General features: G+C 35.5%; 6 protein-coding genes across 6 annotated transcripts in view; 5 read left to right on the top strand and 1 right to left on the bottom strand.

Annotated features, from left to right (window-relative positions):
* LOC136809397 (sialin-like) overlaps positions 1-25,163 on the top strand; it is a 151,809-nt gene extending 126,646 nt beyond the window's left edge. The window contains exon 10 of the mRNA XM_067065924.1: positions 25,149-25,163. The gene's annotated coding sequence lies outside the window, so the exon portion shown is untranslated. The remainder of the gene's footprint in view (positions 1-25,148) is intronic.
* On the top strand, positions 864-2,793 carry LOC136809401 (PI-actitoxin-Avd5a-like). The gene is made up of 3 exons (XM_067065928.1): positions 864-967; positions 1,362-1,532; positions 2,716-2,793. The coding sequence occupies exons 1-3, from the start codon at positions 913-915 to the stop codon at positions 2,748-2,750; spliced, it is 261 nt and encodes an 86-aa protein (XP_066922029.1). The 5' UTR covers positions 864-912; the 3' UTR covers positions 2,751-2,793.
* The window catches only part of LOC136809399 (tetratricopeptide repeat protein 33-like), a 47,140-nt gene continuing 22,754 nt past the window's right edge, over positions 2,421-26,806 (bottom strand). Inside the window, exon 6 of the mRNA XM_067065926.1 lies at positions 2,421-2,553. The gene's annotated coding sequence lies outside the window, so the exon portion shown is untranslated. The remainder of the gene's footprint in view (positions 2,554-26,806) is intronic.
* LOC136809552 (golgin subfamily A member 6-like protein 25) lies at positions 4,071-9,726 on the top strand. Its single transcript, XM_067066091.1, has 10 exons — positions 4,071-4,503; positions 4,873-4,962; positions 5,351-5,434; positions 5,768-5,851; positions 6,461-6,562; positions 6,845-6,907; positions 7,065-7,172; positions 7,706-7,765; positions 7,986-8,048; positions 8,876-9,726. The coding sequence occupies exons 1-10, from the start codon at positions 4,336-4,338 to the stop codon at positions 9,512-9,514; spliced, it is 1,461 nt and encodes a 486-aa protein (XP_066922192.1). The 5' UTR covers positions 4,071-4,335; the 3' UTR covers positions 9,515-9,726.
* On the top strand, positions 14,284-18,102 carry LOC136809382 (uncharacterized). Its single transcript, XM_067065906.1, has 5 exons — positions 14,284-14,397; positions 14,912-15,189; positions 15,624-15,760; positions 16,431-17,330; positions 17,634-18,102. Exons 2-5 carry the CDS (start codon positions 14,922-14,924, stop codon positions 17,949-17,951), a joined length of 1,623 nt encoding a protein of 540 aa, XP_066922007.1. The 5' UTR covers positions 14,284-14,397; positions 14,912-14,921; the 3' UTR covers positions 17,952-18,102.
* On the top strand, positions 19,888-25,802 carry LOC136809398 (paramyosin-like). The gene is made up of 12 exons (XM_067065925.1): positions 19,888-20,079; positions 20,582-20,671; positions 20,986-21,069; positions 21,419-21,502; positions 21,641-21,754; positions 22,032-22,085; positions 23,066-23,149; positions 23,495-23,566; positions 23,959-24,015; positions 24,296-24,382; positions 24,743-24,796; positions 25,225-25,802. Exons 1-12 carry the CDS (start codon positions 19,963-19,965, stop codon positions 25,603-25,605), a joined length of 1,278 nt encoding a protein of 425 aa, XP_066922026.1. The 5' UTR covers positions 19,888-19,962; the 3' UTR covers positions 25,606-25,802.

Here is a 26,806-nt window from a genome sequence, read left to right as displayed (position 1 = left end):
TAAAAAATGGCGAAATGACCTAAAAAGGGGAGGAATCTTATTTAGTTTTTATATTAAAAAAATGATGGAATTTTTAAAAATCCGAGAGCGAAAACAGTGGGAATTGACAGAAATTGTTCAAAAGTAAGAAGAAATATTTCGGAAATTGTTAAGAATATCCCAAAATGACGTAATGGTAAGATGGAAATGAATGACCTTTGCATTCATGATATTTACCCAAATTTTGTATTTATCTGATTGAAAGTATTGACGCGGGTTTGAATTCAATTTATATCTAAATATTCATGCGTTTTTGTTAGCAACTGAGAAGAATAATTCATTTCCAAAGATTTTGGAATGGACCTCTCGTCAAATCCCAATGATCTAAGTCAGGTTCGAAGTTTTTAAAAAGTATGAAATCTCTGGTCGATGAAAGAAATCTTTCAAAATTTTACTGCTTCATTTTTTATTCAAAATTTCAAAGATTTTTTCAAAGATTTAAAAATCAATCCATTCAAAGTTCTCTTTCTAACGAAGTATTTTACTTAGCAATATCTTGTACCCTCGAGAACAATGTTTGAAAAAAGTACATACTGACAATTTCTTTGACCAGACTTTACGTTTAACTATTTAACACCAAACTAAAAGCAAAAATTATAAAGTAAATCTTTTATCCTGAGCACACTGTTCAATGGGGGACTTCAATGGGTTCAAAGTTACAGACATAAACATTTTCCCTTTTCATTTATCTAATTAGTAATTTTATGTAGGAAAGATAATTTAATATAATACACTTTTCACAAATATTTGCACAGCCGTAAAATTTTGATTTGTTTTGAAAATATTTGTACTTTTACCTAAATTCATTTTCTGAAACAGTTTTTAAAGCTGGTGTTTTTTGAAGAAAATTATGCTATGATTTGAAAAATCAAAATGAAAATTACATCAAGTATTTTATTGCTTCTGGTTTGCATCTACTCCTTAAATGGTAGGCAGTAATACGTTTTCATGGCCCCATCACTTGAGGTAGGGGGCAAGAGACGACTTATCCTTTATTCTTTACCAAGCAAAGTTAATTTGAACTTTTTTAACTTTTCAATTATTTTTCCACTAAATCTTTTTAAATGATCATATATCATCATAAATTCAATTTCTTTATTTGCCACATTCCAAGTGAATCACAGCACCGAGTTATAATTGAATTCCGACCTCGATACTCATTACATTACTGGGTCACTCTTTCTTATGTCTATCTTGTTCGGCCAATTCTTCTGATCAAAAATATGGTAGCCGAAAAACAGGTGAAGTATATATATGATGCATGTTTGCAAAAATGAAGGAGCATTTCTTTTCATTCATTCTGTTCATTCGATCTGTTTTAGGAAAAAAATCAACATCCAGATGTTCGAAAGGATGCCCTTTCATATACGAGCCACGATGCGCTTCGAACGGTCAAACGTATGATAACGAATGTTTGATGACCATTGCCCAATGTGAATTAGGACGATCTCTTGAACTTATCAGAATGGGTCGTTGTGGAAATGAAGAGAATGGTAGGTCTGAGCCTTTAAGTCAAAAATTATCAGAAAGAGCATCGTTATTAAAATTATACCATACCAGTGTCGTCTGAAACGACTCTGCGAGTAGATATTTTTCTCGCTTCGCTGAATAAAGTCTAAACCAGGCTCTATTTGATCTATCAATCAAAACAAACTTATCGAGAGCAAAAACATTGCTTGCGAAAACGAAAGTGGTGACACACAGACATACAGAGCACTGCTTTTATATATAGATGTCCTCATACCATTCTTTTTGTGTGTTTTTTTTAGGCTGGAAACGTATGATCTGTTGAGAATCATTCTTAATTACACGTTTTTTTTTTATAAGAACAAACTATATAAGAACATAAGGCTTCGAGGCCCAAAAATTTAAGAACATTCTAAGAACATTCTAAGGCTTTGGAGACTTAAAAACATGCATTTTCTTAAGAAATTACATCAAAATACTCAAAAAATGCTGAAAATAAGAACATTTTAAGAACATTTTTAGGCTTCAAATCCAAAAAACTAAGAACATCCGAAGGCTTCGAAAATTTTTGACGTTCTTATAAAAAAAAGTGTATGATAGGTTCACAGTGATAGATTTTAAGAATTTTCATTTTTTCGACAGAGAATGACAGTTTTGGACCCCCCTCTAGGATAATCGACAAAATTTCTTCAAACTCTTGAAATAGAATTCCCAGTAAATGCTTTGAACTTTCAGTTAAAACTTCACTAACGCAGTTTTACACCTCATGAAGTATAGCTCTGATGAGTCTCGATAAGCAATGCAATTAATGCAGCTAATTTCGGAGATAGAAGAGTCTTTTCTTGAGGCCAAAATCAAAACTTTCTAAAAGAAAAATATAAATATTTTGCACTCACTTACAAGTGGTGCAGCGTGCTTACTTGAGATACTTCAGTTGTTCTGGCTTCGTGTGTTTTCCCATATTTCCCTCTGTTTGTTTTTAACTTTGCTAGATTATATTCTACGTCCTCTAACCACCTTCCATTTGTGCGTTATCAAACGTATGGTCTAAAATAGAAAATAAAGGTTGAACTTATAGTCTTTGGTTTTAGTTTTGTGTGCGATTTTGTTTGCTTGAAGGTTTTGATCTCTGCTGATTTTGGTAAGATCTTTCATTGCAGTATGTTCCGTATTGAATGCTTCTGATTGGATCTTTAACTTCTCTTTCAGAAAACGAAGAATCTTTACGGACAGCGAAGAATTGAATGAGCTCTTTGTATACAAAGAAAAGAAGTAACAAAAAAACAAAATCATCTTGAAATTTATTTTATCTTTTTCCAACCCGATTTCGCACTAACACCCACGAAAACCATTTCATGTGGAGACAAACTGTAAGAAATTTATCGCGCATGTCTCAATCATCCAAAGGTTTCCAAAACGTTTCTTGTTTGTGATTTGATTGGCATGGCTTCATCCAAGATCATGGATGATTGCCATGGTTATATTTGTTCTCGCTGAGCGTCCGTTGAATGAAATTGGTATCGGTATATGAGAGTTTCTTGTTGATGATAACTTTCAATATCATCGAATAATGGAGTATCAAATGGTATCATAATATTAAATGTGTATTATTACAGTGCCGTAGGAAGCATTTCCTTATTGGGGAGGGGCTGAAGTTTAGTGCCAACCAGTTTGGCCCGAGGGGAAAATTTTAAAAATTTGAGCTCTAGATTGCTTGAAAATGCACTCAATTGTGACAATTATGACAAATTAAAAAAGAAAAACTTTGTATTTTGCAAAGTAACCATTTTTGAAAAAATTATTGGGGGGGCATAGCCCCCCTTGCCCCCCCCCCAGTTGCTACGGCACTGTTATATAAGGGATATAAGGATTCAAAATCAGTTTTGTTGTCTGGTACAAGTAAAATACAATCATGGTCGAAATAGAATGAGAATTCCGGTTATTTTAACGTTTTTCAAGATTTAAAGTTCTGGCGAGAAAGTCGATTGTGGGCTATCTCTTTAACTTAATCGAATATTTCAATTTGGGAAGGGTTGGCAGACTTCCAGGCTATATTCTGAGCCTTATGGGACTATTTTTGAACTTTTGAATCATCAGATCCTAGATCTTAAGTCTAGTGTTAAAACTCTACTCTTCAAACCTACTTTAGAGCACTTACAAATCGATTGTGGTTTCAAAACTCCCCGGTGGATTTCCCTTTTTTCTCAAATATTACGACCATGATTGTATAAAAGGGGTACTAGGTCGAAATCTAATTTGTTTATTTAGTATTTTTGTAGCCTAATTTGGAGCCATTTTTCTTTTTCAAGAATGTTTAGAAAATTAATAAAGTCACAGAAATTTCTTGACGGGAAAGATTTAAAAAAATATTTTAATCGCTTTTTTTGGATTTTTTTGCTATTTTTATTTTCAAGGGATGTAGAGGGATATTTTGGAATTAGTTGGATAATACCTTGTACTATAGGAGTGAAAAGGTATCAAAAATGGAAAATCAATGCATAGTACATGTTTTGGACACTAACCACTCCCTATTTTAAAGGTATATTCGTAAAGTTATCATATTTACACAATCTATTCAACATATAGAACATTTTGTTGTAACTCTGTAAAAAAACCAAGCAGTCACTCCAGCAGGACATTTGGTGGTGTCGGTAATATCCATATCCGATGACGCAACTAAAAAGACTGACGTCAAATAAAAAAAATCTTCATATGAATGTTTTTAAGAAGAAGTTTTTCAGCATATCGTAAATAAATCCAGTTAGAGGTAAGAAGTTTTTTGAGAGAGCTCTTGAAAACCTTCATAATACGATAATATTTTAAATAAAAATGGCTACGGTTATTAAATCAGACGGTGAAGTCAATTCGACAAAGATGGGGCAATATCTAAACCAGTCCCAATTAAATGCTAATGGCATGGATGGCCGTCAGTGGCAAGAAGAAACTTGGGAAGAAAGTTATGCTTTTTTATACCAAGAATGTTGTGCCAAAGAACAGGTAAATAAACGCGATACTTTTGACCTTTGTTTGTTATGTTTTTAATTGCATTGGATGAAAAATTTTGAAATAGATGAAAAAATGTCTTTCTTGCCAAAAATTAATTTGCTTTCGATAAAATAATCTCGGGTGTCTTGAAAGAATAGCTCTCATTATACTGTTGATAACATTATCTCTCATTCTTGAACCGTGCACACCGCAGCTTAGCTTTCTCTGAAATTTAAACTGTGGAGACAAACTGTAAGAATTTCGTCGCACAATCTCTCAATCACATTGATATCCAAAGAATAGAAGTTTAAAGCTAAAGTAGATGACACAGCTAATCCGAAACTATACCGACACAGATCCGTTTTTTCTTCCTTTTTTTAGCTACTGCAGGTGGAGCTGTACGAGAAAAAGCTTCTGCAGGACCAACTTGCTCAAACTGAACTTTCTTACAATCAGCTTGGAGAGCAATTCGTAAGTTTTTTGCTACTTTTTTATACATACCATGTGCATGAGTACATGTTAAAGGTGCTTGTTACGGTGTGACGGGATTGGCCCTTTTTTGGTACCGTATTACGGGATTTGATAACAAGGAAACGGGAAAAACGGTATTTTAAAATCAGACGGTGACGGTGATTAGCCTTATTTTTTGTTATTATGCCAGTATTTTAACCTCTACAAACCGGTGTGACGGTGTTTTTATTTTTTTTTCAATTTTCGGGATTCAGCAAAGAATTTGACGGGAAAACGGTATTTCGAACTCCTACAAACCCCCTATTAAACTTCTACGAAAAGAAATCAGACCAGATCGATCGACAGTCATTATACCACAAATTTTCATAATCTTTTCTTTCATGTCCAGGAAAATCTCACCACAGAAAATAAAGAATGGAAGAGAAAAGAGTTACAGTGGCAGGAAAACTTCAAACTTGGCTACCAAGAATATGTAAGACTAAAAGCATTTTCGCCATTTGATGTGTCAGTCAGCATTTTCCACACATCCTTTCCCTTCGCCATCTCTCAGGCGTTGGAATTGGAAGATCATGGTCGGATTGAATTTCGTTGAGCCAACTTTGTCGTTCCTAGAAGAGCGCTTTAAGATTTTGCGATAAAAGAAGCTTTATTGATGGTATTCGGAGCATTAGAAATACCGAAGTTCAAAAATAATCGTAGTCTCCTGAACGACGTTAGAAAAATTGTTAAAGAACATTTTCATGCAGCTCCTTCACTGAACTTAAGCTTGGTTTATTTCTCATTTTCTTCATTTTCTTCCTTCTAGTTAAATCTCAAAGAATATTCTGAAAAAGTTAAAGAACAAAATGTCTATTTGAAAGAAACTCTTGACGATGGTCGTTCCAAATACGTAAGTACATGACTTCACCACATCCACGGACCACATCCACTTGTGAGACACCCGATTTAGTATTTTAGCTTAAAAATGGCTGAAAATTTTCTGGTGTAACTGGATGTCCAACGAAAACTGTAATTCTGTAGAAGATGGCTTCTTTTAGAATTTGAAACGTCTTTTAATTCTTTTTAAACACGTTGGTGTTTAACTCGAAAATGACTGAAAGTTCGCTCTCCAGTTCACTGAGACAGGGCTGTTTAGATCCATTGTGGTGTAACTACCTGAGAGAAAGCGACCGTAGTACAGTGGTAGAGCATCCGGCTACGGTTCGCAAGGTTATGGGTTCAACCCCCAGCCGGGTCATACCAAAGATTCCCAAAATGGTACTTGATGCCTCTCTGCTTGATGCTCAGCAACTAAGAGAAGGATCAAGGGTAAGTGGAGAAATCCAGGGAGAAAGAGTGGCGCCCTCCCCTACCTTCGGGTAGATAGCTATCGAAAGAGGAGCCTTCGGGTCGCCTCCGACTGCGGTCGCAGACTTACTTACTACTACCTGAAAGATAATTGAGGTTTGTAATTTGCATTTTGTTTGGGATTTTGATGTTCACCCTTCTTTGACTTTAGGGACGGCTTGAGAAGAAGAACTACCTGGATGAGGAACGCATCATCTTCCTTGAGGAGAGGGTGAGATCACTCGAGAAGGCTTTGAAGCAATCTGACAAACAAGTAAGTATAAGACATATTTCAGGTTTTTCACCGTCATTAAAAAAGTGTGTAATATTTTCATATTATATAGGCCTATATATGAAGAACCCAAATAACATTAGTAGTACGACACGGTTCTCTATTTTTAAAAGAACACAAATCTTAAGTTATTTATCTCACAAAACCCAAAACACAGATATCGTATTTCAATCCTATGAAGTAAGATCAGTGGAAAACCATCCCCGTAAGTAGGTTGCGTGGATATGCAAGAAAAATAATAAAAATTTCATCTGATTTCCTTAGGATGGTCAATTGAAAAGAGTGAAGATAATGAATCGCGAATTAAAAGATAAAGTTGGACGCTTTGTAAGTATATCAAGAACTACTTTCGAATAAAAGACCCTTATCTCTTTTTCACTGGTTTTGCCTTCCGCCCCCCGCCCTCCCATCTAGAAAAGTTGCCGCCTTTCACCACGCTTTTCTTTGCATTATCACTTCAATATTTTCAACTCTTTTTATCAAGGAGAAAATGAAGGTAGCGTATGTCAACAAAGAACAGAAACTTTTTGATTTGTCTGAAGAGAACACTCTATTGAAAAGTACCGTCCATTGCTTGCAAGACGAAATCATGGTATGTAGAAAATGAATTCAAATATTTTGGACCGAATAATTATAAACCCCGGTGTCATTGGCCCGCTGGGACCATAGCCCCACTGGAAAATTTATGCAAAAATTTCGTCCCCGGTAGGAAAATACCCTGGAATTTCAGCCCCACTGGGAAATTGACTTTGATTTCTTCCCATTTGAAATTCAATCTTTAAAAATTGTACTTCAAAACCATGAACCATGCTCACTTGATTTTTTATCCTTGGAACAATAGAATTTCATTGGGATTTCAATAGGAATATTTATCCCCACTGAGGATAAATTCCACCGGGGCTGTGAGACCTGGTGAGACAGGGGTACAATTATGATTACAATGTTGAAATTATAAACCCTCTTTCCGTTGTCCGTTGTTTACAAAGTGCCCGTTTTTAAAGTTTATTATAAAAAGGGTTTTGTCAAAGCCAAAAGAAAATCCATTCCATTTAATGTTTCCAATAACTTTAGATAAAAGAAAAGCTTGCGATGATTTTAAACTTTTCAAATTTTTACATTTGACAGGACAAAGAGGACTCCATCAATAAACTCATGGTCCACCAACTGGCTCAAATAACTGACACTGTGAGTTATACTCATAATGATGTCTTTCTCTTTATTCCATTCTGGCATATCTAGTTATCTAGAATATCCAGTAGAAAATATGTACGTCTTATGCAACTGACATTGAATAACCTATAACAAAAAATTTTCATAAGGGCTATAGCCAACACAAATTGTAATAGCTTGGCTGACTGTATCAACCTCATGAGAGTTTAACGTTTTAATTTGACTTATTTGATAGGAAATGAAATTCAAACGATTTCAAGAAAGTGTTCTCCAGATGCAACAGCAATATGTCCAATATGTTAGTAATCTTTTTTGTATGAAAATAAGAAAGAAAGTTTTATCCACATATACCTTTTCATACAAACATTCCCGGGGGGGGGGGTACTTAGGCAAATGGAGGGCACAGTATGTGCCACCCTTAAGGGTACCTTTTTTGGACTTACAAAGTCCCGCTAAGGGTCGGAAAAATCAGAAAATCTAATTTCAGTCCCACCAAGGGTCGGAAAATAGGAAAATTTTAACTTTTTACCCACTGAAAGATCGAAATTTGGTCAAATTAGTCCCGCTAAGGGTCGTAAAATTCACAAAATTTTCCTTGGTTTTCTCTTTTTAGTCCCGGTAAGGGTCCAAAGTTCGAAAGTCGGGCGGCACCCCCCGCCGTCAGCTCGCAACCCTAGTAACCCCCCCCCCCCCGGGGTTTTGTGCCACCCTTAAGGGTACTTTTTTGGATTTCCAAAGTCCCACTAAGGGTCGGAGGAATAGGAAAATTTCAACTGTTTACCCCCCGGAAAAGGGGTAATGGTAAGGGTCCAAGGGTCGAAAGTTGGGCGGCACCCCCCCCCGTCAGCTCCCCGTCAGCTCGCAACCCTATTACCCCCCGGATACATTTCATGCACGTGTTGAAGGTATTTGAAGTTGTTGAAGAATTCAATATCATAACGCAGTGAATCTAAAAATAGAGTACGTAAAAACTTTTTGTACGACTTTCCATCCCATCCTCCTTTGCGTTGATTGTTTGCATCGTTTTCCAATCTTTTAAAAGTGAACTTTAGGCGTACCAGTCGTACACTTTCAGCTAAAACAATTATGAGGTTTCTAATTTCTTTTCATTTAATAAATTTTTAGGAAGTGAAAATGCTGACTGACGTTAAAGACCGAAACCCGGCTGTCTTTAACGAATTGCAACTTCAAAGGTCATTTGTCGATATTAAAGGACAGCAGAAAGAATGCACTGTCGCTAGCAAATTTCCAATCAAAGAACAGCAGCAAGAATGCACTGTCGCTAGCAAATTGCCAATCAAAGAACAGCAGCAAGAATGCACTGTCGCTAGAAAATTGCCAATCAAAGAACAGCAGCAAGAATACACTGACGCTAGCAAATTGCCAATCAAAGGACAGCAGAAAGAATGCACTGTCGCTAGCAAATTGCCAATCAAAGAACAGCAGCAAGAATGCACTGTCGCTAGCAAATTGCCAATCAAAGAACAGCAGCAAGAATGCACTGTCGCTAGCAAATTGCCAATCAAAGGACATCAGCAAAAATCGATTATCACTGGCAAATTTCCAATCAAAGGACAGCAGCAAGAATACACTGTCGCTAGCAAATTGCCATTCAAAGGACAGCAGAAAGAATGCACTGTCGCTAGCAAATTGCCAATCAAAGGACAGCAGCAAGAATACACTGTTGCTAGCAAACTTCCAATCAAAGAACAGCAGCAAAACCGAAACGCCAAAAAGCGTCGACGACGACGACGACGAAATTGAGAAAATATAAAATCAAATTCCTTATAAATTTATAAAAGATTTTCACCTTGGAACTTTATCAATTTATTTACTATGCTTATTTTATGATCCACAAAAAAACAAAAAAAAATTTGAATTAGGACTTATTTGTTAGGAATTATTTGATTTAGGATTTTATTTATTTATTCATTTGATTTGTGTATATATCCACCATTGTAAATAATTATATGAAAAATTTTAATACCGGGTTTTATTTATTTATGTAACTTAATTATCATTATGAAATATCGAAAGTATATAAAAATGTTTTGTTTCGATTTTTTTAAATATCCCACAATATATAATCCCGGGGGGGGGGCACTCGTTCTGAAAACAACTATCCGTACGACCCAAAAATCGGACCCTTACATGGGGCGAGAAGCACGCTATTGAATAATTTAATTTAATTTCCCTCCTTACAAAGGAAGAATTCATTTCATTTGATAATTTTCATAGGAACAAGGCAATTTGTTACCCTTATAGTGCAGGTACAGGCAAAAATATACCCTTACAGAGCAGCATTTGTCAAAAGACTAGCTGAACCTTGAAATACCGACCTTTTAACTGCCAAACGTCTGGTAATCATTTGTCTTGAGTGCCCCCCCCCGGATATAATCGTAAAATTGACTTGTGTTTCTATTATAAATAATTTGAACGAATGGCAGAACAAATCGGTTCCTTTTTTGCCTAGAAATGAGTGTTTAAGACAAAATTAGAATTCATTTTAATCTTGATAATATTTGAGAAAAAAGGGAATTTCCCACGAAATCTTATAGCCAAAAATGATTTGGAAGTGCTCTAACTTATGTTGGAAGGGTAGAGTTTTAACTCTGAGTTTTAACAATCGACTTAAGACCTTAGGATCTGAGAATCCAAAAGTTCAAAAATGATCCAATAGGGCTCAAAATCTAGCCTGGAAGTCTATAAACCCCTCCCAAATTTAAATATTTGCTTAAATTTAACAAATAGACCAAAAGCAACTTTCTCGCCCGAACTTTAAAATGTTAAAAACTCTCAATATATTTTGACCGAGATTGTAGTCTAATTCTAATAAACTAGCCATAATTTTCATTAAAGTGCCACCGCAGAAGAACGATCAAATAAATTGTTGAATTTGGAAAGAAATGTTACTTATAGCCGTTACTTCTGTTAGAATGGCATCTCATCTGAAGCAAAATTTAGTCTACAAATATTAGCAATTTGTGTCCATCTCGGAGATATCTTCTTATAGAGATAAGGTAAAGTTATTTATCTGTTTATTTTTATCATCTCTTTTATTACCAAAATAATGGTATATTATGGTTTGTTCATAGCATACTAAACGCTACTGTACTAAACTGCCATTTTACTGTAATAGTCAAACGACATGTTTATGAAAGGATAAAAATTTCTAATTTGACCTGGTCAGAGGCGGTTAATAACTACTTGTGGTTTAAATAGGGAATTTCCCAACAAAAAAAGGAATTCCCTTAATTTGACTCCCTGAGGTCTAAAAAAAGACATATAGAGCTTTGAAAATGGGTAATCAGATCAAAAAAAATCCGGAAAAGTGTTTTTAATGATGATAAAACAATAGAAATACAGTCAAGCTAAGAATGTTACGGTACACCATTTAACCGGAACTAAAATACTGAAAAACGCGCGCAAAATTATGAGATGTTTGCCCAACTTCCTTATGCGTGAAGCTATGAATGCCATCCTCGGAAGCTTTAGGCTTCCTGCGGTGGCAATAATCTCCTCAAAAAATCTACAATTGTTTATACATACTGTTGTACAGAGTTCTATAGAAGAAAAATAGGCAAATTGACAACTTGAATCTGTGCTGGTATGTTGACAGAGCAAGAATCACAATTAATTTCTGAGCTTGGATTAAGAGAATTTGATACACCAGTTTGGCCACAAACTTGCATCAACTAAAATCTCTGGATATAAAAAATGCGAAAGAAGACTGACAATGCTACCCGTTTCTCTTTGTTCCTTCTCACTACCACAACTATTACAAGTACCCTGAATTACAAAACTTGTTTCAAAAAACATGTCTCTCTTCTTCTGATAATTCTTTGAAAATATTACTTCCAAAAATCTCTTGAAACTCTGCGTCGCTATTTCTTCTCACAAAGGTACCACAATTTTCAATAATCTTAGACCATACCGTTTCCCTAATTTCATCCAGCAGTCGAAAGCATTACTTTCCATATCGTAATCTTCAAGTGAAATTTCCATTGATCCACTTAATTGAAGCAGCTTAAAAAAATCACTTGATTTTTCATATGATACTTTAGCTTTCATTTCTGGAAGAAGCAAGCGGTAACATATTTCAAGAAAGCAATCAACAGCGCAAGAAAAGGTACGACTGCCAGTTGTCCTGCTTGAATTTCGGAAATGTGCAACATTCAATGCAGTGTCTAGATTAATCGCAAAGTCTTCCTCTGCCATACTGTGAAAAATCTTCAAATTATTTTAGGAGCAAAAAGCAAAAAATGTAATTACAGTTGACACTGTCTAATTTGACGTTCTACTATTTGATAAGCCCGTTTGGATAAAAATTTGAAGTCACTTTAAAGGTTTTGAAAAACCACTCTCTTATTTGATTTCTAGTAACAAAAAAAATGCCAGATATTTTGAAATTCAAATGTTCGATTTTGTTGCGTTCAAATTAGAAACTCAAAATTTGACTCCTCAAAATTGCAAATATCAAAGATTTCTTCCAAAAAACTTATATAAATTTTCAGCAAGATCTTCGGTTATTGTACTGATTCGACGTTCAAAAACCAATCGCAATAATCAACCTTCGCTTCGCCTTCTTCTTCCCGTGTTACTCTATAATTCAATATTTACTTTAGGGATTTGGGAGACTTTCTCAATATTCAATATGCTGTGGTATTCGATGAGAATCCCTTGAAATTTGAATTAGAGAGTGTCAACTACTGTATATATAGATTTTTGCAAAATGCAAACTTTCCTTTATGGAATTTCCCTTTTATAGGGCGCCTTGTTTTATACTTTAGTTCAGTTTCAAAAATTCTTTTAATTGTCAGCTGTGTGCTGTTCTGTATCAATAGTGTTAGAACGATGATGGAAAAAACTATATAAATAACTGTCAGACTGTTGTTCTGTCAGTCTGTGTTCTGTTTCGCTGGAAAATATAAATCAATCTCAATGTCTAAAAAGGATTCAAATTGTTTAGTTTTCCTTTCAGCAAACTCACACTGGATTGTTGGGTTTATAGAAAAGTAGTGCGATTGGACTACTGGACTGTGCTAATAACTGGAATAAAAACAGATTTAAAGAAACAGGGAGAAATTCAAGATGTCTGCCACCATCACATCAGGTCCACCAACTTTCCTTTTTTATCGCTGACATTACCTTATACCTAAAGCCAGAGCCATCGGCTGATCGTTTGAAACATAGTCAATAGAAGAAATACCAGATAATTCAATTGACATTGTTTGAAAGCTCCGACACGATAGGAAGAAACAAACGTCCGCCGCGCAAGCTAAAAAAGAGCTATCCTGTAAAACACGGCTTATCGCTCTTCATTCCGGGAAATCAAATAACCGTTAATTGATAATGTTCCGCTAAGCGGAACTAAAATACTGAAACGCGCGCGCAAAATTATGAGATGTTTTCCCAACTTTCCCTCACGAGTGAAGCTATGAATGCCATCCTCGGAAGCTTTAGGCTTCCTGCGGTGGCAAAAAGTTTCATCAAAAATAGGGTCAACCTAGAAAAACCTTTTATAAAAGGTTTTTATATACCGTTGGAAAGATGATTTTATCAGCTTTCGAATGAGGTGTAGCGTCAATTTTTTGAGGAAGGAAAGTTATGCGTAAAAGAGTGACAGGTGGTAAAAATCTAAAATACCGATGAGTTTTAAACAATTTCGTCGAGATTGAAGCACGCTGCAGCCCTCAAACTTTCCAGAAACCTTGTAAATATGATATGAAAAAGTCGAAATTGACGATGACGTAATCAAAATTGACAAAAATTGACCAAAAATTACATTTCTACAAAAGGCAGACACACTCAATTAATGGACACTCCTATTTGCGGACATTTTCATTTGCACGAAATGTAAAAAAAAACTATCATTTTTCAAAAGAGTGTTTCATTAAGTCGTACAGTAATTTTGTTGATAACAAATTACTTTTTCAAGACTTGAGATTTAGCTTTGTCTCATTGCAATCTTGATCAAACTTTCCGCTAATTAGACGTTCCACTGTATTAATATTTCGCTCAAAATTTAAATTGTTCCTTATTATCGGCTAATTTGCCTTTCCTGGGCTAAATTGACGATTTTCCGAGGTGATGGGCTAATTTGAAGCTGTTCCTAACTACTTATTGTTGGCGAGTTTATGTATTATTACTTTTGAGGACGGCAAAGTGATCGCTTGATTTGGAAAAACCTGGAGTTTTTCGTCCGGTGAAATCGAGGACGGCTAAAAGTGTTGATTTGTCGGTGTCCTCAGTCGGTGTAGACAAATTAGAAGCATCCGCCGCAAGAAACCAATAGCAACAAGTTTTTCAAAAACAAGATAATTGCTAACATTAATAAATTATATTTTTTATGGGCGTGTACACGCTTGGGTAATCAACTATTTCATTGTTTGAAATTAATCTGTTTTTTAGCACGAGTAGTTTGATTTGGGATTTGAAGACGTTATGTCATTTCCCAAACTAATCTTTCCAATTCTTGTCAACAGTTTATGGTTGTTCATTCAAAATTAATTGTTTTGAGCTCAAGTACACAGATATTTTCACATATATAAGCCTCTTCTGAAGCGTTTGTCAAATACAGAATCTCTATCTTGTTTTGAGAAGTGAAAGAGCAAAAACAAGGAGTGGCAGAAACATCAAATATATTGGTAAGTCCTTGAAACTGAGCTATTATAGTATTGCTAAACCAAAAGTCTTGTTACATATGTATTTATTAAACCCTTCACCCGGGGGGGGGGGGGGTACTAGGGCAAGATGGGTTACGGGGATGCTCCGCTGGTCAGGGTACCTTTTTTAACCTCCACGAGTCCCAGGTAGGGTCGCAAAACACCAAAATAGAAAAATCAGTCCCTGGTAGGGTGCCTATTTTTGGAAAATTTGGGGAAAAAGTAGAAAATTTGAGAAAATTTTGGGATTTCAGTCCCATTCAGGGTCACTTTTTTCGCAAATTCTGAGTCCCACGTAGGGTCAATTTTTCGAACCTCAGCGGAGCACCTCCGTCGGTCGACAAGGGTAGTACCCCCCCGGCCCTTCACATTGACTTTTCGACGGCTCTCCCTTATAATCTAATCTGAATTGTCATTTGCTGGAATAAAATCAATATAGAAGCATGTTGAAAAGGAAATCTGAAACTGGAAATTAAATCTTTAAACTTATTTTCAGCTTATCAAAGATGAAATCTCTTCTACTCTATCTGATACTTGCGGTCTTGCTCGGCCATGCAAACTCAAGCAGATTTTATGCTGTGATCGAAAAACCCCAAAAATATTGCACCTTCGAAGGATATGTTCCCGGAGGCAATAAAATTACGGTGGCAAAGATCACTGCTCCTGTGGCGAAAATGCAGAAGAATGTGTTTAGTGGGCTTGCTGGCAATCTGGGAAAAGCAAGTGCGGGTGCTCAACATACAACGATGTTATTGAAAGGTTTTGGAAAGCTAGGTAAATTTTGAACATTTTCATTGATATTTTAGTCTTTAACTTTCTCTCAATATTTATGCCGTAGAAGGCTCGTGTTTTTTCTTTTTGCCAAGGTTTTTGAAAAAAGCGCATTCTTGTCTACAAGGCCCCCAACGGGTTTGCGTGAATGCGTGAATTTCGAGAAAACTGCGTGATTGTGTGAATTGAGGGTCTGCTGAGGGGCCTCCTACAACGACTCAACCTTTCAGTGTCGATTATTGCTAAGTGAACCACTTTCTGCCCAAATAAGATTTTCAGGGCCATATACCTTGCACCTGTTTCATCTGCCTTACTCTCACTGGGATCCATTTTTCATTGTGCTATGAAAAAAATGTTAGCCTGGTATAAAAGTGAAAAGAAGACAAAACGAACAGCGTATCTTAAAATTTCTTTCTTTCCAATCGTTCTTTCTGTAGCGAACATTGCGCCGAAGTTGGGTCCAGCTCTCGGTTTGTTTGGTGTTGGATTCTCCCTTGTCAAATCGTTCATTGAACCCTCACCACAAGATATTTTAGATCAAGCCAATAAAGCTATCGCTGAGTTGACCAACGAGGTGAAGTTTGCAGTAAACTCTCGCTTATTCGAACTTCTATTATTCGAATTATTTTCTTTAATTCGAATATGTTTCTAGTCCCCTACAAGTAGAATCCCTTTTAAAATCATTCAACAATTCTAATCACCGTTCGAGTAGGAATCAGAGTTCGCGTTCTTCTTTAACGTAAAGTAAGGGGGTCAACATTCCATTTAAAAAAATCTAAGATATTTCGACATTTTTTAGAGAGGGAGGGCAGGCGACTGTTTTTTATATGATTAGTTAAAATTTGACTTCGTTAGAAAAATGAATGATAGAGAAAAAGCTGACATTAATGGAAGAATAGCAGTGGTATTTATTTGTATCTCTGTTCGACTTAGACGCTTTGAAAATATCAAGATGGCCAACACTGTCCAAACTTGTCTAGATGATATTTCTCAAACATTATTGACTTTGGGCCGTTGAACTTTGATCGAGCGCGCGATTGAATCCTCAGTTTTTGTACTATTATGATATGGAGTAGGAAATCTTTCGAAAAAAGTCTTTTTAAGCTCTCTTTCCACCGCGTCTGTCTCTTCCCATTTTTAAACCAAAATTTAGTACTTCTAGGGTTAAATTTCTGGGGTCCGGTCGGCACATTCCCGTCCTTCAAAAAACCTAGTGGCAACCCTGTTCTGTTATTCAACTTCAGGTTAACAGTAGATTGGATGAAATGAAAGGGTATGTCGAAGAAAAAACCCTCGAATTGGAAAAAGATTTGGTGAACCGTGAATACAAGTCTTTATTCAAACTATGGGCAAACTGTATAAAAGAAGCCACAAAAGAAAAAGTTAATGAATGCATGGAGGATGCAACAAAACAGATCATGGCTTCTCGTCCCAAATTCGCCATCTTTGGTGACGATGTCCAAGCTGATCAACAACCTTCCATTTCTGATGTGAAACGTATTGAAGCTAACCTCATCACCTTCCGAGATTACGTCATCATGAGTCTTGCTAGTTTATCAACGTTGGTGGCTACTTTCAAAGATGATCCCGCAAAGAAAGGGGAGTACATCAGATATGCTAATGATCTTAATACCGAAATCAAATGGTGTGTTGATTACGCACGAAACGCCGTTTTCATCATCAAGAAGATGCATGCCGATTTTCGTCATTGTGATGCAACAAAGAAATGCACTGACTTCACTAAGTACTACGAAGGCTGGCCGGGTGTAAATACAATGAGTTGGTTAGTATGCAGTTGTGTCATCGATCCTGCTGATGTTTCCACACGTGCTTGCAAGGTCAAAATTGCAATGCGCGTTGATGGAAAACATGTGTACACCAGGTACGATTTACCAACAGCCGACTACTTCCGAGCAGCTAAGATGCTAGGAGGACGAGAAGTCGAGAAACAAGCTGGAAAATACATCTCAGACATGTTGGCAACTATCAATAATTACTGGCAAAATGAGCTGCTGGATTTAATACCTGACTGGGAAAACCTTGAAATTGCATTATCAAAAGATGAAATCTCTTCTCGAGATGAGATTGAACAGCGAAGAAAGATTGTGAGATACAGTGAAGATTTCAACCGACGTTTAGATCAGGTAAGAAATAAATCGCCTGTGATAATTTTGCGAGGGTCAAATATTTATGCATTTTATTCCACAATTGCCACATTTCAATTTCCATGTTCTACATAGAGTATCTGACAGATTGGCCAGTGTACGTGAACAGTGTACACATTTAAGTGTCAACCCTGCTCTGAAAAAATCATGGAACCATAGTGCTTTGCCTTAAAAAAAATGCAGAACAGAATTTATATAAATCATTTAATTACCTTGCAAATTCAAGACCTGTATAGATTGAGCAAATAAATTCCATTTTATTTGACTTTTTCATTTTCTCAGGTCAATGATGAGATGGCTCAAGAATTGGATGCCGTCTACGCCGAAACATTCGAGCATCGTGACGAGATTCCACAAGACGAACAAACTCGATCATTCGAAACATCATTTTACAATGATCCTATACCAGCAGAACGTCGATCTTTCAATGATTTTGCTCCCCGTCGCTTCGCGATGCCATCTCGAGACTTTGTCTCCCGTCGTTCAATGTATGATTACGCAACAAAAGGTCATCTTTTAAAAGATTTCTACCAACAACGAACGCAAAACTTCCGCAATGCTCAAGATGAAAGGAGATACAGAAACAGTCTACGAAAATAAGATTTGGAAAGGCTCGAAGGATCACGGCTTAACTAATGTATCCTGTAATTATTCATTATTGGCACTTTGTAGGTTTTAAGTTGATTTGTTGAATATTTGTAAATTGATTTTTTTATAATCAACAGAGTGAAAAAGATAATCTTTTAAAATATTTCCTCGTTGTTAGCATCAAGACCGATTTCCCTACTTGTCCTATGATATTTCCACTGAATCATCACAGAAGATTGAGAAGATTTTGGTTCTATTTGAGTTTATTATTTGTTGGTACCTTCTCTTCCCAGGGTTTGCGAAATGACGATTTTTGAAATCGGAAATTTAAGGGTCAAAACGAGAAAAAAACCCGGAGTTTTGAGAAATTTGGAACCCTTGTCGGACTATTTCCTAAAAGTTTAGTAATTTTACGGATGAATATTGGTATATATTTTTAGGGGGACTAAAATTAAGTATTGTGATTTTTACGACCCTAAAAGCTTTGAAGATCCAAAAAAGGCACCACTAAGTGCGGCACATACAGTACCCTTCATTTGCCATCCCATGTTCCTCTGCTCAAAGTGGAAAATAGTTTATAAGAACAATCGTCATATCTTCAGACTTTTGATATGGTAGTTCCGTCTGAAAGATCATAAAAGCATTCATTTTTCAGTAAAAGATTTTAGAATCTCTTTCTTTTATTTCTCTCAGCAGTATACAAACAAGGTCGAAATCTATTAAGAGTTAAGCTTATTTCCTCGTTTTTCGAAATTTGAAGTTCGGGCGAGAAAGTTGATTTTGGACCATAACTTAAATTTAATCGGACCATTTTTGAGCTTTTGGATCCTCAGATCCTAAGGTCTTAAGTCTCATGTTGAAACCACAGATATCTGTAAAGCCCGAAGGGCTAGATAGGCAACTTAAGCTTTCTCCAGCAAAAAAAAGTGAAGCAGAAATTTGACTTTTTAAATTTCGTGCCGATGGATAGGATCTAGCATTTTAATTGTTTTCGGAGCGCGAGATAAAAAAAAGTAGGCGGCAAACGCTATTTCACATCTCTCAAACCGGTGAAATTGCATATTTTAGTCACGTGACTTTGGTAGGAAATCCTTCCAAACCTAGGCTTCACTTTTCGATAAAAGCCGCAAATCTAGCCCTTCGGGCTTTACAGATCTGTGGTTGAAACTCAGAGTTAAAACTCTACCCTTCCAACCTACTTTAGAGCACTTACAAATCGATTGTGATTTCAAAACTTTGAATTTCCTCTTTTTCTCAAATATTACGACCATGATTGTAGTAAAATAGTGATCTTCAAAATATTATAGTTAAAAAGATTAGCTACGAGAAAGTCACCCGTTGGAGCTAAAAATTCAAAATCATGGTAGCAGGGCGAAAGCGTGGTTGCAGGGAAAATGATGTGATTGATTGTTTTTACTTTTTTGGGATACTATATACGATACAAAATTTTCGTCCCCATTCTACGTCTATTTCGGTCCGTGTGTCACTACTTTTGCTACTGCCAAACCTTTTCACTGTATTATTCCTACAGCGACCTTCTTCCCTGGATTTCATATGATGTAAATTCAGGGTTTTGATGGTCGTGGATAACTATAACTAGATATTAGTATTAAATATTAGATAAACCTTTCCTCTATAGAAAATTCTTCATCAGCTATAAGCTCAAAACATATACACTTTTTTGGTACACCCAGTAGTATATGGTCAAATAAAAATACACAAATTTAAATTTTCTTTCGCGTTCTCAAGTAACTTGGTTTTCTTAACACGACAGGATTAGGCAACTGGCACTCATATTACACTTTTTTTTATAAGAACAAACTATAAGAACGTAAGGTTTCGATGGCAAAAGATTTACGTCAAGAAATGAATTGACGTCAAATAAAAAAAAAATCATTTCAGGCTTCAGTCTATGGTCTATCTATCAAATGTTTTCGAAAATACTGCATATAGAAATTTTAGGGTAAACCAGTGAGTGGTTGCGCGGTTAAATTTATTTGAAAATCTTTCTTGGAATAAGAAAATGAATCAAATTATGGAGCCTTTGGTGAAACGATCAAAATTTGGCAGAGAGCGGATGAGTTGCATCAGTTGTCGGAATTTTCAATTGAAAGTTCAAAGGTTGAATGAAAGCCAGAAGGTAATAAAATACATTAAAGTTCGTAAGTAGGCTGGCTCACTGAGTACCAACTCATCTATCATTCAGACTAGATAAGGGCTAACTATTAAGTTTAAACCCGAAAGTCTAATCTTCGAAGAAAAAAGTGAAGCTCTAAGATTTGCACCATAGAATAAGAAAACCACGGCTTCCTTATACTATGGCGCCATTTTTAAGATGACGGATTGAGTTTAGCGCTTGCTTTGTTTCCCATGCGATGGGTTTCCATCTGGCGTTTGTGTTGTGAAAACTAACTGCGAGTCACGCGTTTCAGCTGAGAAATGACAGGCTTTATTTCCCATCAAAGCGATTCAACTCATTTGCAACTTTAAACTCAACAAAACTAAAACATCAGAATGAAATTTCTTCAGACTGGATCAGCTTTTAGACAATCACTAATAGCAGTGGTAGGAAATGGGGGGAGTGTCACTAGATTAAAAGGACAGCGTATCAGCAATATTTTTTCGTCCCTTTCATGACACAGGCAAACGAGTATGTTAAAGAACAACTTCGAAGTCAACTGAATGAGATGTTTGAGTATAAAACCAATTACAACATGCTTGCTGATCAATATGTAAGTTATCTATCCTTGTTTAAAGCCCCTGGGTACTAGGTTCGCGAGGTGATAGGTATGTCCCAAGCCAAAATCGAAAATTGACCCGAGAAACATTTTGACATTTTTGAGACCGTTTGAGAGAATTTTTGTCTTCCAGAAAATTGTGACCTTTGAGAGGGAAATTATCGACTTTAGTGATTTTGAGACCCTTTGAGCGACTAACCTATGAATTTGTACCCCTTTGAGCGACTAACCTATGAGATTGTACCCCTTTGGGCGACTAACCTATGAATTTGTACCCCTTTGAGGGATTATCTTCTTTTAACTTTTAGCAAATTGTTTCAACACAAAACCAAGAGCTGAAAAGATGCGAAACTCAATGGCAGCAAAACTTCCGACTTGGTTATGACGAATTTGTAAGTTACTAAACTGTTACAGTTTTCTTTCTGTTTGGGCTTTTCTAGAATAGGAAAAACCCCATTTTTTGATAATTTTGTGACCCTTATTGGGATGATAGAAGACTAGAAAACTAGTTTGTTAATTAATCATGTCACAGGCTAAAATAGGAGCTGTGTTAGAGTGAAAGGAAAAGTTGGTTAGAGGATCTGATCATACCAAAAAAAATTCTTCCTACGCTTACATAAATCCAATCAAATTTTGGCTTGACTACTTATTTGCTACTCACCACGCCCGTATCCAGACTGCAGAAAAACAGATTTTTCCAGAGACAATTTCGCATAACTTTCGAGTGTACTTTCTTTGTAGGTACTGCTGAGGGAGCGTAATTCATCTCTTGAGCAAGAAAATATGAAATTGAAAGCCATGATGAAAAAAGGATGTGAAAAATATGTAAGTATTTTCAATGGGTGGTTATTTGCTTTTCAATCTAAGAAATTGGATCTTTAGCAGATGCCAACAACAAAAAGTCCAATAACCCTTACCCCTTTGAACTATTATAAGTTAATTTGAAACTCAAACCAATTTCAGGGTGAACTTCACAATTCGAGTCAAATAGCAGATGAAAGAATTGTCAATTTAGAGGATCAATTAAGAGCTGCTCAAGAACAGATCTCCGATTTGCAGAAAGACTGCCAAGAAAAGGTACCAAATTATAATATTAGTTAATCATACTGTACTAATAATATATTTAAATGCATACCATTTTTAAAGCAGAGCTCTTACTAAGACTGACATCAGCAACAGGAGTCGCTTATGATCAGTGTAATACAGTAATAAGGGTGTTATATGATAATACGATAATTGTTACGGGGTAATGTTAGTTCGTAATTTGCCCCTTTGCTTGTTTTCCACTGTTTTTGAATAAGTCATCTAGTATGCTACACTACCCAATTCGTAATTCTATGTTCTCTATCTACAGGACAAGCTTCTCAGTCGTTCCCACAAATCTGATTTGAAGGTCCACAGCTACTGTGTAAGTAGTACTTGAATTCATTAAGTATGGTCCATATTTTAAAAGAAACTTTTTATTGCGGAAGAAAGAAATAGCTTGAGAAGGCTAAATTAGAGAAATGGCTAGAGTAGGCTGAATTAGAGTATAAGTAGTGGCAGAACAACCAGCAAAACTAGGAAGGTGCACAGCAAGACGCCAAACAAAAACAAAAGAGTTTTATATGCAAAGATAAAGAAAAGCTGGTTGTAAAATAGTGGCTAAAATTTGAAATGGGGGAGTCCTCGATTCAAACAATTGCTAAAAATAAATTTTATTTAATAAGTTACATAAATGTAACAGGGATAAAATGCTAAACTAGTGTAAGTACTGATGCATAAAAATTAGAGACTCTAGCAGGCTAAGTTGAAGTAGCTAGAAGTTATTATCAAAGGTGCTCAAGAAGACTAGAATTAGGCTGAGACTAAGGCACAAAGATGCTGAGAATAATTATTATTAATAAATAATAATTATTCGAATAATTATATAATAATTATTCGAATAATTATATAATAATTATTCGAATAATTATATAAATTAAATTAATTGGGTAAAAATTGATATAAATATTTAAATATTATGTTTGTGAAAGTTTGAAAATAAATTATTTAAATGTTTGATTTTATGCAAAAATGTATACATAAATATAAATTAAAGTTAAAATTACGTTGGTTTAGTCAGAATTTTCAACTTTTGATTTGAAAGACGATAGTTCAATAATATTAGTAAGTTCAGGTTTTAAATCGTTCCAAAGATTAACAGTGAAAGGTACAAATGAGTTTCTGTAGGCCAGAATGCGACCATGTACTTGTTGGAAACGGATGCAGTTTGTATATCTTGCTCTACTTGGTAGGAATGATTCTGGGATGGCGACAGATTTATGGATGATTTTGTGCATCATTATCTCTTACGAAACTAGTACTCCCCTCGGCGAGACCGTTTTTAATGATATATTTTCATCATAGGTTGACTTAGAACATCAGAAAGCTGAACTTCTCGAACAAATAGAAGAGATGAATAGAGACACTAAAGTCCTTCACTCAAAATATGTAAGTACGATATTTGATTTTCTCCTTTGGATTTCTTCAGAATTTTTGAATTGACGACGATTTTAGCTGGTCTACTTAATAGATTGTTTTACTGCTGGAAACTCTCAAAGCCATCAATTCATGCAACAATCCTCTGGCGCTGTCAAATTTTCAAGGACACTGGTAATTAATTTAAAAGGAGATGATGTCGAAATTCTTTGTCGACGAGAATGTCAATGCAAAGACTTCAGACATTTTGACGTCATTCTATCTTAGTAAATTCGAACCCAGTCTTGACACACCTTAAGAGTTGAAAGGTGTATGTAACTAAGTGGGTATTGATAGTTCCAAATCTTCCACTTTTAGAATGATCTTTACAAAGAGAAAGTTCGGTTGGATGAGCTCATCACCAGCTTAAAATTGAAAAACAAAAAACAGGTAAAAATTTAAATTTGTATTTTTTTTCATTTTCCGTCTTCATTTTCAATAATTTACACAAAAGCAAAGGGCTATTCCAAAAATAGTCTGTAGCCCCTATGTTGAGGAGGTGTGGCGTTCAGAGTGGTCTGGAAAATAGAAAATCCAGGGTGGTCTGGTTTTTTGAATGATAAAATCCAGGGTGGTCAGTAAAATCGGGTTGAAAATCCAGGGTGGTTCAAAGAAATGGGAGAAAAAAATCCAGGGGGTCACCTTTTTAAAAGAAGATCTCTTCAACATAGCGGTACAACTTTTTTCTGGAATAACCCAAACCACTGCTAACTTATCATACCATATTACGCTGCTTCTTGTTTATATGGCACCAATTATCATTCTAAACATTTTTATATTAGAAAAGAGAATTCAAAGAGTGGAGGTCAGCGTATGGGAAAGAAATGTGTCGCCAAATGGTAAGTGCTTACTTGCAACCTAATCTTTTCAGCTTGGCCGGTGCATCAAAATCGCCAATTTCGATACGCCTTTTACACAGAAACAAGAGGTTTTTGGAACCTTTCGAAGCTAACTGAGCAAGAAAGATATCGTGTCAACGATACCGTCAATTCTTTCCTCAAGAGAAATTTTTAGCAGTTATATATTTGTGATCACAGTGTAAATCTGCTGAATGATTTAAAAACTTAAAATCTTTTACGCTGAAATAAGTGACAATTTGCTTTGATTCTTAATTTCCAGGCCAGGATGGAAGCAGAATTAGTTGGCATCACAAAGGAAAATGATGTGCTCAGAGAAGCTGTTCATTGTCTCACTGGAGAAGCTCAAGTAGGTTGAATTTTCCTGGCCATGTTAAATAGGACGGGGGGCGTGAAGGCGGTCGCTAACACCGAAATACCGAAACACGTTTTAAAATCAGTGACAAAACCCATAGTACACGTTTTTTATAAGAAAATGAGGCTGAAAATTGTCCAAACCTTAGAACTGATTAAGAACAATCTGAGTCTCACATCTCGGAGATTACTAAGGCAAGTACTGATTTTAGCAGATTTTAACCCATTTTTAGTTTTTAAGTAAAGAAACTAAGCGTATTAAGAACATCGTAAGAACATACAAACCAAAGCTTAATACTTACTACTATTAATCTACACCATCAAGAAATACGACATACTTTTATGTGATTTCCAGGCTAAGGACGTAATGATCGAAGAACTTTTGGCAGAAGAAATGGCATCAGTTGTTGTAAGTTCTTTATTCTTATGCACTCCTTACCCTGGTCCTCTCAAGTTTAAGGGAGATTTTCAAGCAAATCACAGGGTTAAAATTGGGGAATATTTCTTATTCACGCGAACCATTACTACACCAAGGGATTATTAATCATCTTAGACTACTGAAGAAATACTGACCGGCCATCCTTGAAGAGGCCTTACCTCAGAAATTACACCTTATTTTTAGCCAAAATGGGCTACTTTTTTAGAAAGCGTGGTCGAAAGCTGTCCAACGGGGCCGAAGTGCCTAAATCATCATTTTCCACCCGTCCCGCTTCGTCAAACCTTTGTCTACTTAAAAGTACCTCCCAAAATTATCCAATAAGGTGAAAACAGTGCATAAAACGAATGTTTAGAAAAACAGTCTAGAATAGTTCAAGTATTCTAAGAATTCTTTTCCAGATCCCCAGTGAGGAAAAAGATATGGACATCAAGCTAAAAGAAGAAAAATTTGAGATCAATTCAAACCCATCAGAAACAAAATTACTATTCGTTATGGGTGATGTGAAGGCCCTTCTTGCTTATAATTTTGACGGCACATTGAAAGAAAACGACCTGATTGTCGATAAAGCCGACGTCCCAGATGAGCCTGTTTCAACAATTGCCACCAAAAAGACCGACTTAATAAATGACGGCATCGAAAAAACCGTCGTAATGAAGGCTGGTGCAGCAGAGAGTTCAGCAGAAACCCTCGCTATGCTTTATGAAACAGGTTGTCACCAAGAAATCAAACAAAAACGAAAAAATAAGAAACAAAAGCGTCGCAGGCGACGAAAACAATAGAAAAATACTAATTCTCTGCCCGTATATATAAAACAAAACAAAAAATTTTCAACTTGGTTTTTATATAATTTATCCCCCAAAAAATTTTGAATTAGGACTTATTTGTTAGGAATTATTTGATTTAGGATTTTATTTATTTATTTGATTTGTGTATATATCCACCATTGTAAATAATTATATGAAAAATTTTAATACCGGGTTTTTATTTATTTATGTAACTTTATTATTACTATGAAATACCGAAAGTATGGCAAATCCTTTTGTTTCGATTTTCTTTTAATTCCTTCCCAAGTTTGATGCACGTTTTCCCATTGGGAATACAAAATCGTTTTATGAAGCCTTGACTACATTCATTATGGACTAATGCAACTAAACAATATATTTCAATTTTCTTTGGTTTTCTTAACAAAAAATAAGGTTCTAATGTTATTTACATCACAAAAATAAAAACAGCAGAAAATAAAATATTTGAAATCACGACAGGAGTATGCAACCAGTCAATTGGCGCTTCAAAGCGAAACAGGTTTACTAAGTCTTGACAAAAAAATTGCCACAAATCATATTAAACATATGCTATATCCAAAATATGACACTACGATAAGACTATTGGATAAAAAACTAAAAAATATTATGCTTTATAGTATCAATAATTTCCAAAAAACATCATAGCAGTTGAGAGGGAATTTTATAACCAGAATTTTAATTGGAGAAACCTTGATTTTATACATCTTAATGGTAAATACTTTGATAGATAATTCTGAAGTAAAACCTTATATTTCAAATTGCTACACGGGACAAATTACTATTGGAATTACTTTATGAAACAATAAAGCGTTTCAGGGATGCCTGAAATGACAAACGTAAATTGTTAGTGAGAGGAAATGATTTTCCAAAGTCTTTTCAGTCTAGTCTGCTTTAAAACTAGATTAGACAAGAATTCTTGATATGTATGACAAAATCTTATATTAAGAAAACAACCGAAACATTTGAGCGTTCGCCACCAGTCAGTCAAGAACACCTTCAAATAGACTATTTTATATAGGCTCTTTAGCCGAAAATCGATAAAAACTTCGATTTCTGACGAAATATAAATAGTCGCGTCTATTTTTCACCATTACTTCATTGCCAAAAGCCAAAAGAATCTTTTTCACTTAAACTGATATAACATTCAATTTTGGAAACAGAAATATGAATAAGTTTA

This window comes from Clytia hemisphaerica, unplaced genomic scaffold (assembly GCF_902728285.1).
Source record: "Clytia hemisphaerica strain Z4C2 unplaced genomic scaffold, Clytia hemisphaerica genome assembly, whole genome shotgun sequence".
NCBI lineage: Eukaryota > Metazoa > Cnidaria > Hydrozoa > Leptothecata > Clytiidae > Clytia > Clytia hemisphaerica.
This window is presented reverse-complemented; position numbering and strand designations above follow the sequence as displayed.

Coding starts and splice junctions, on each gene's coding strand:
- LOC136809398 (XM_067065925.1), top strand. CDS start 19,963: ATGAATCAAATTATGGAGCCTTTGGTGAAACGATCAAAATTTGGCAGA. Junction 21,755..22,031: donor AGAAAGACTGCCAAGAAAAG/GTACCAAATTAT, acceptor CTCTATCTACAG/GACAAGCTTCTCAGTCGTTC. Junction 24,016..24,295: donor AAGAAATGTGTCGCCAAATG/GTAAGTGCTTAC, acceptor CTTAATTTCCAG/GCCAGGATGGAAGCAGAATT.
- LOC136809401 (XM_067065928.1), top strand. CDS start 913: ATGAAAATTACATCAAGTATTTTATTGCTTCTGGTTTGCATCTACTCC. Junction 968..1,361: donor TTGCATCTACTCCTTAAATG/GTAGGCAGTAAT, acceptor GATCTGTTTTAG/GAAAAAAATCAACATCCAGA. Junction 1,533..2,715: donor TTGTGGAAATGAAGAGAATG/GTAGGTCTGAGC, acceptor CTTCTCTTTCAG/AAAACGAAGAATCTTTACGG.
- LOC136809382 (XM_067065906.1), top strand. CDS start 14,922: ATGAAATCTCTTCTACTCTATCTGATACTTGCGGTCTTGCTCGGCCAT. Junction 15,190..15,623: donor GAAAGGTTTTGGAAAGCTAG/GTAAATTTTGAA, acceptor TTCTTTCTGTAG/CGAACATTGCGCCGAAGTTG. Junction 17,331..17,633: donor TCAACCGACGTTTAGATCAG/GTAAGAAATAAA, acceptor TCATTTTCTCAG/GTCAATGATGAGATGGCTCA.
- LOC136809552 (XM_067066091.1), top strand. CDS start 4,336: ATGGCTACGGTTATTAAATCAGACGGTGAAGTCAATTCGACAAAGATG. Junction 4,504..4,872: donor AATGTTGTGCCAAAGAACAG/GTAAATAAACGC, acceptor TCCTTTTTTTAG/CTACTGCAGGTGGAGCTGTA. Junction 7,766..7,985: donor TGGCTCAAATAACTGACACT/GTGAGTTATACT, acceptor CTTATTTGATAG/GAAATGAAATTCAAACGATT.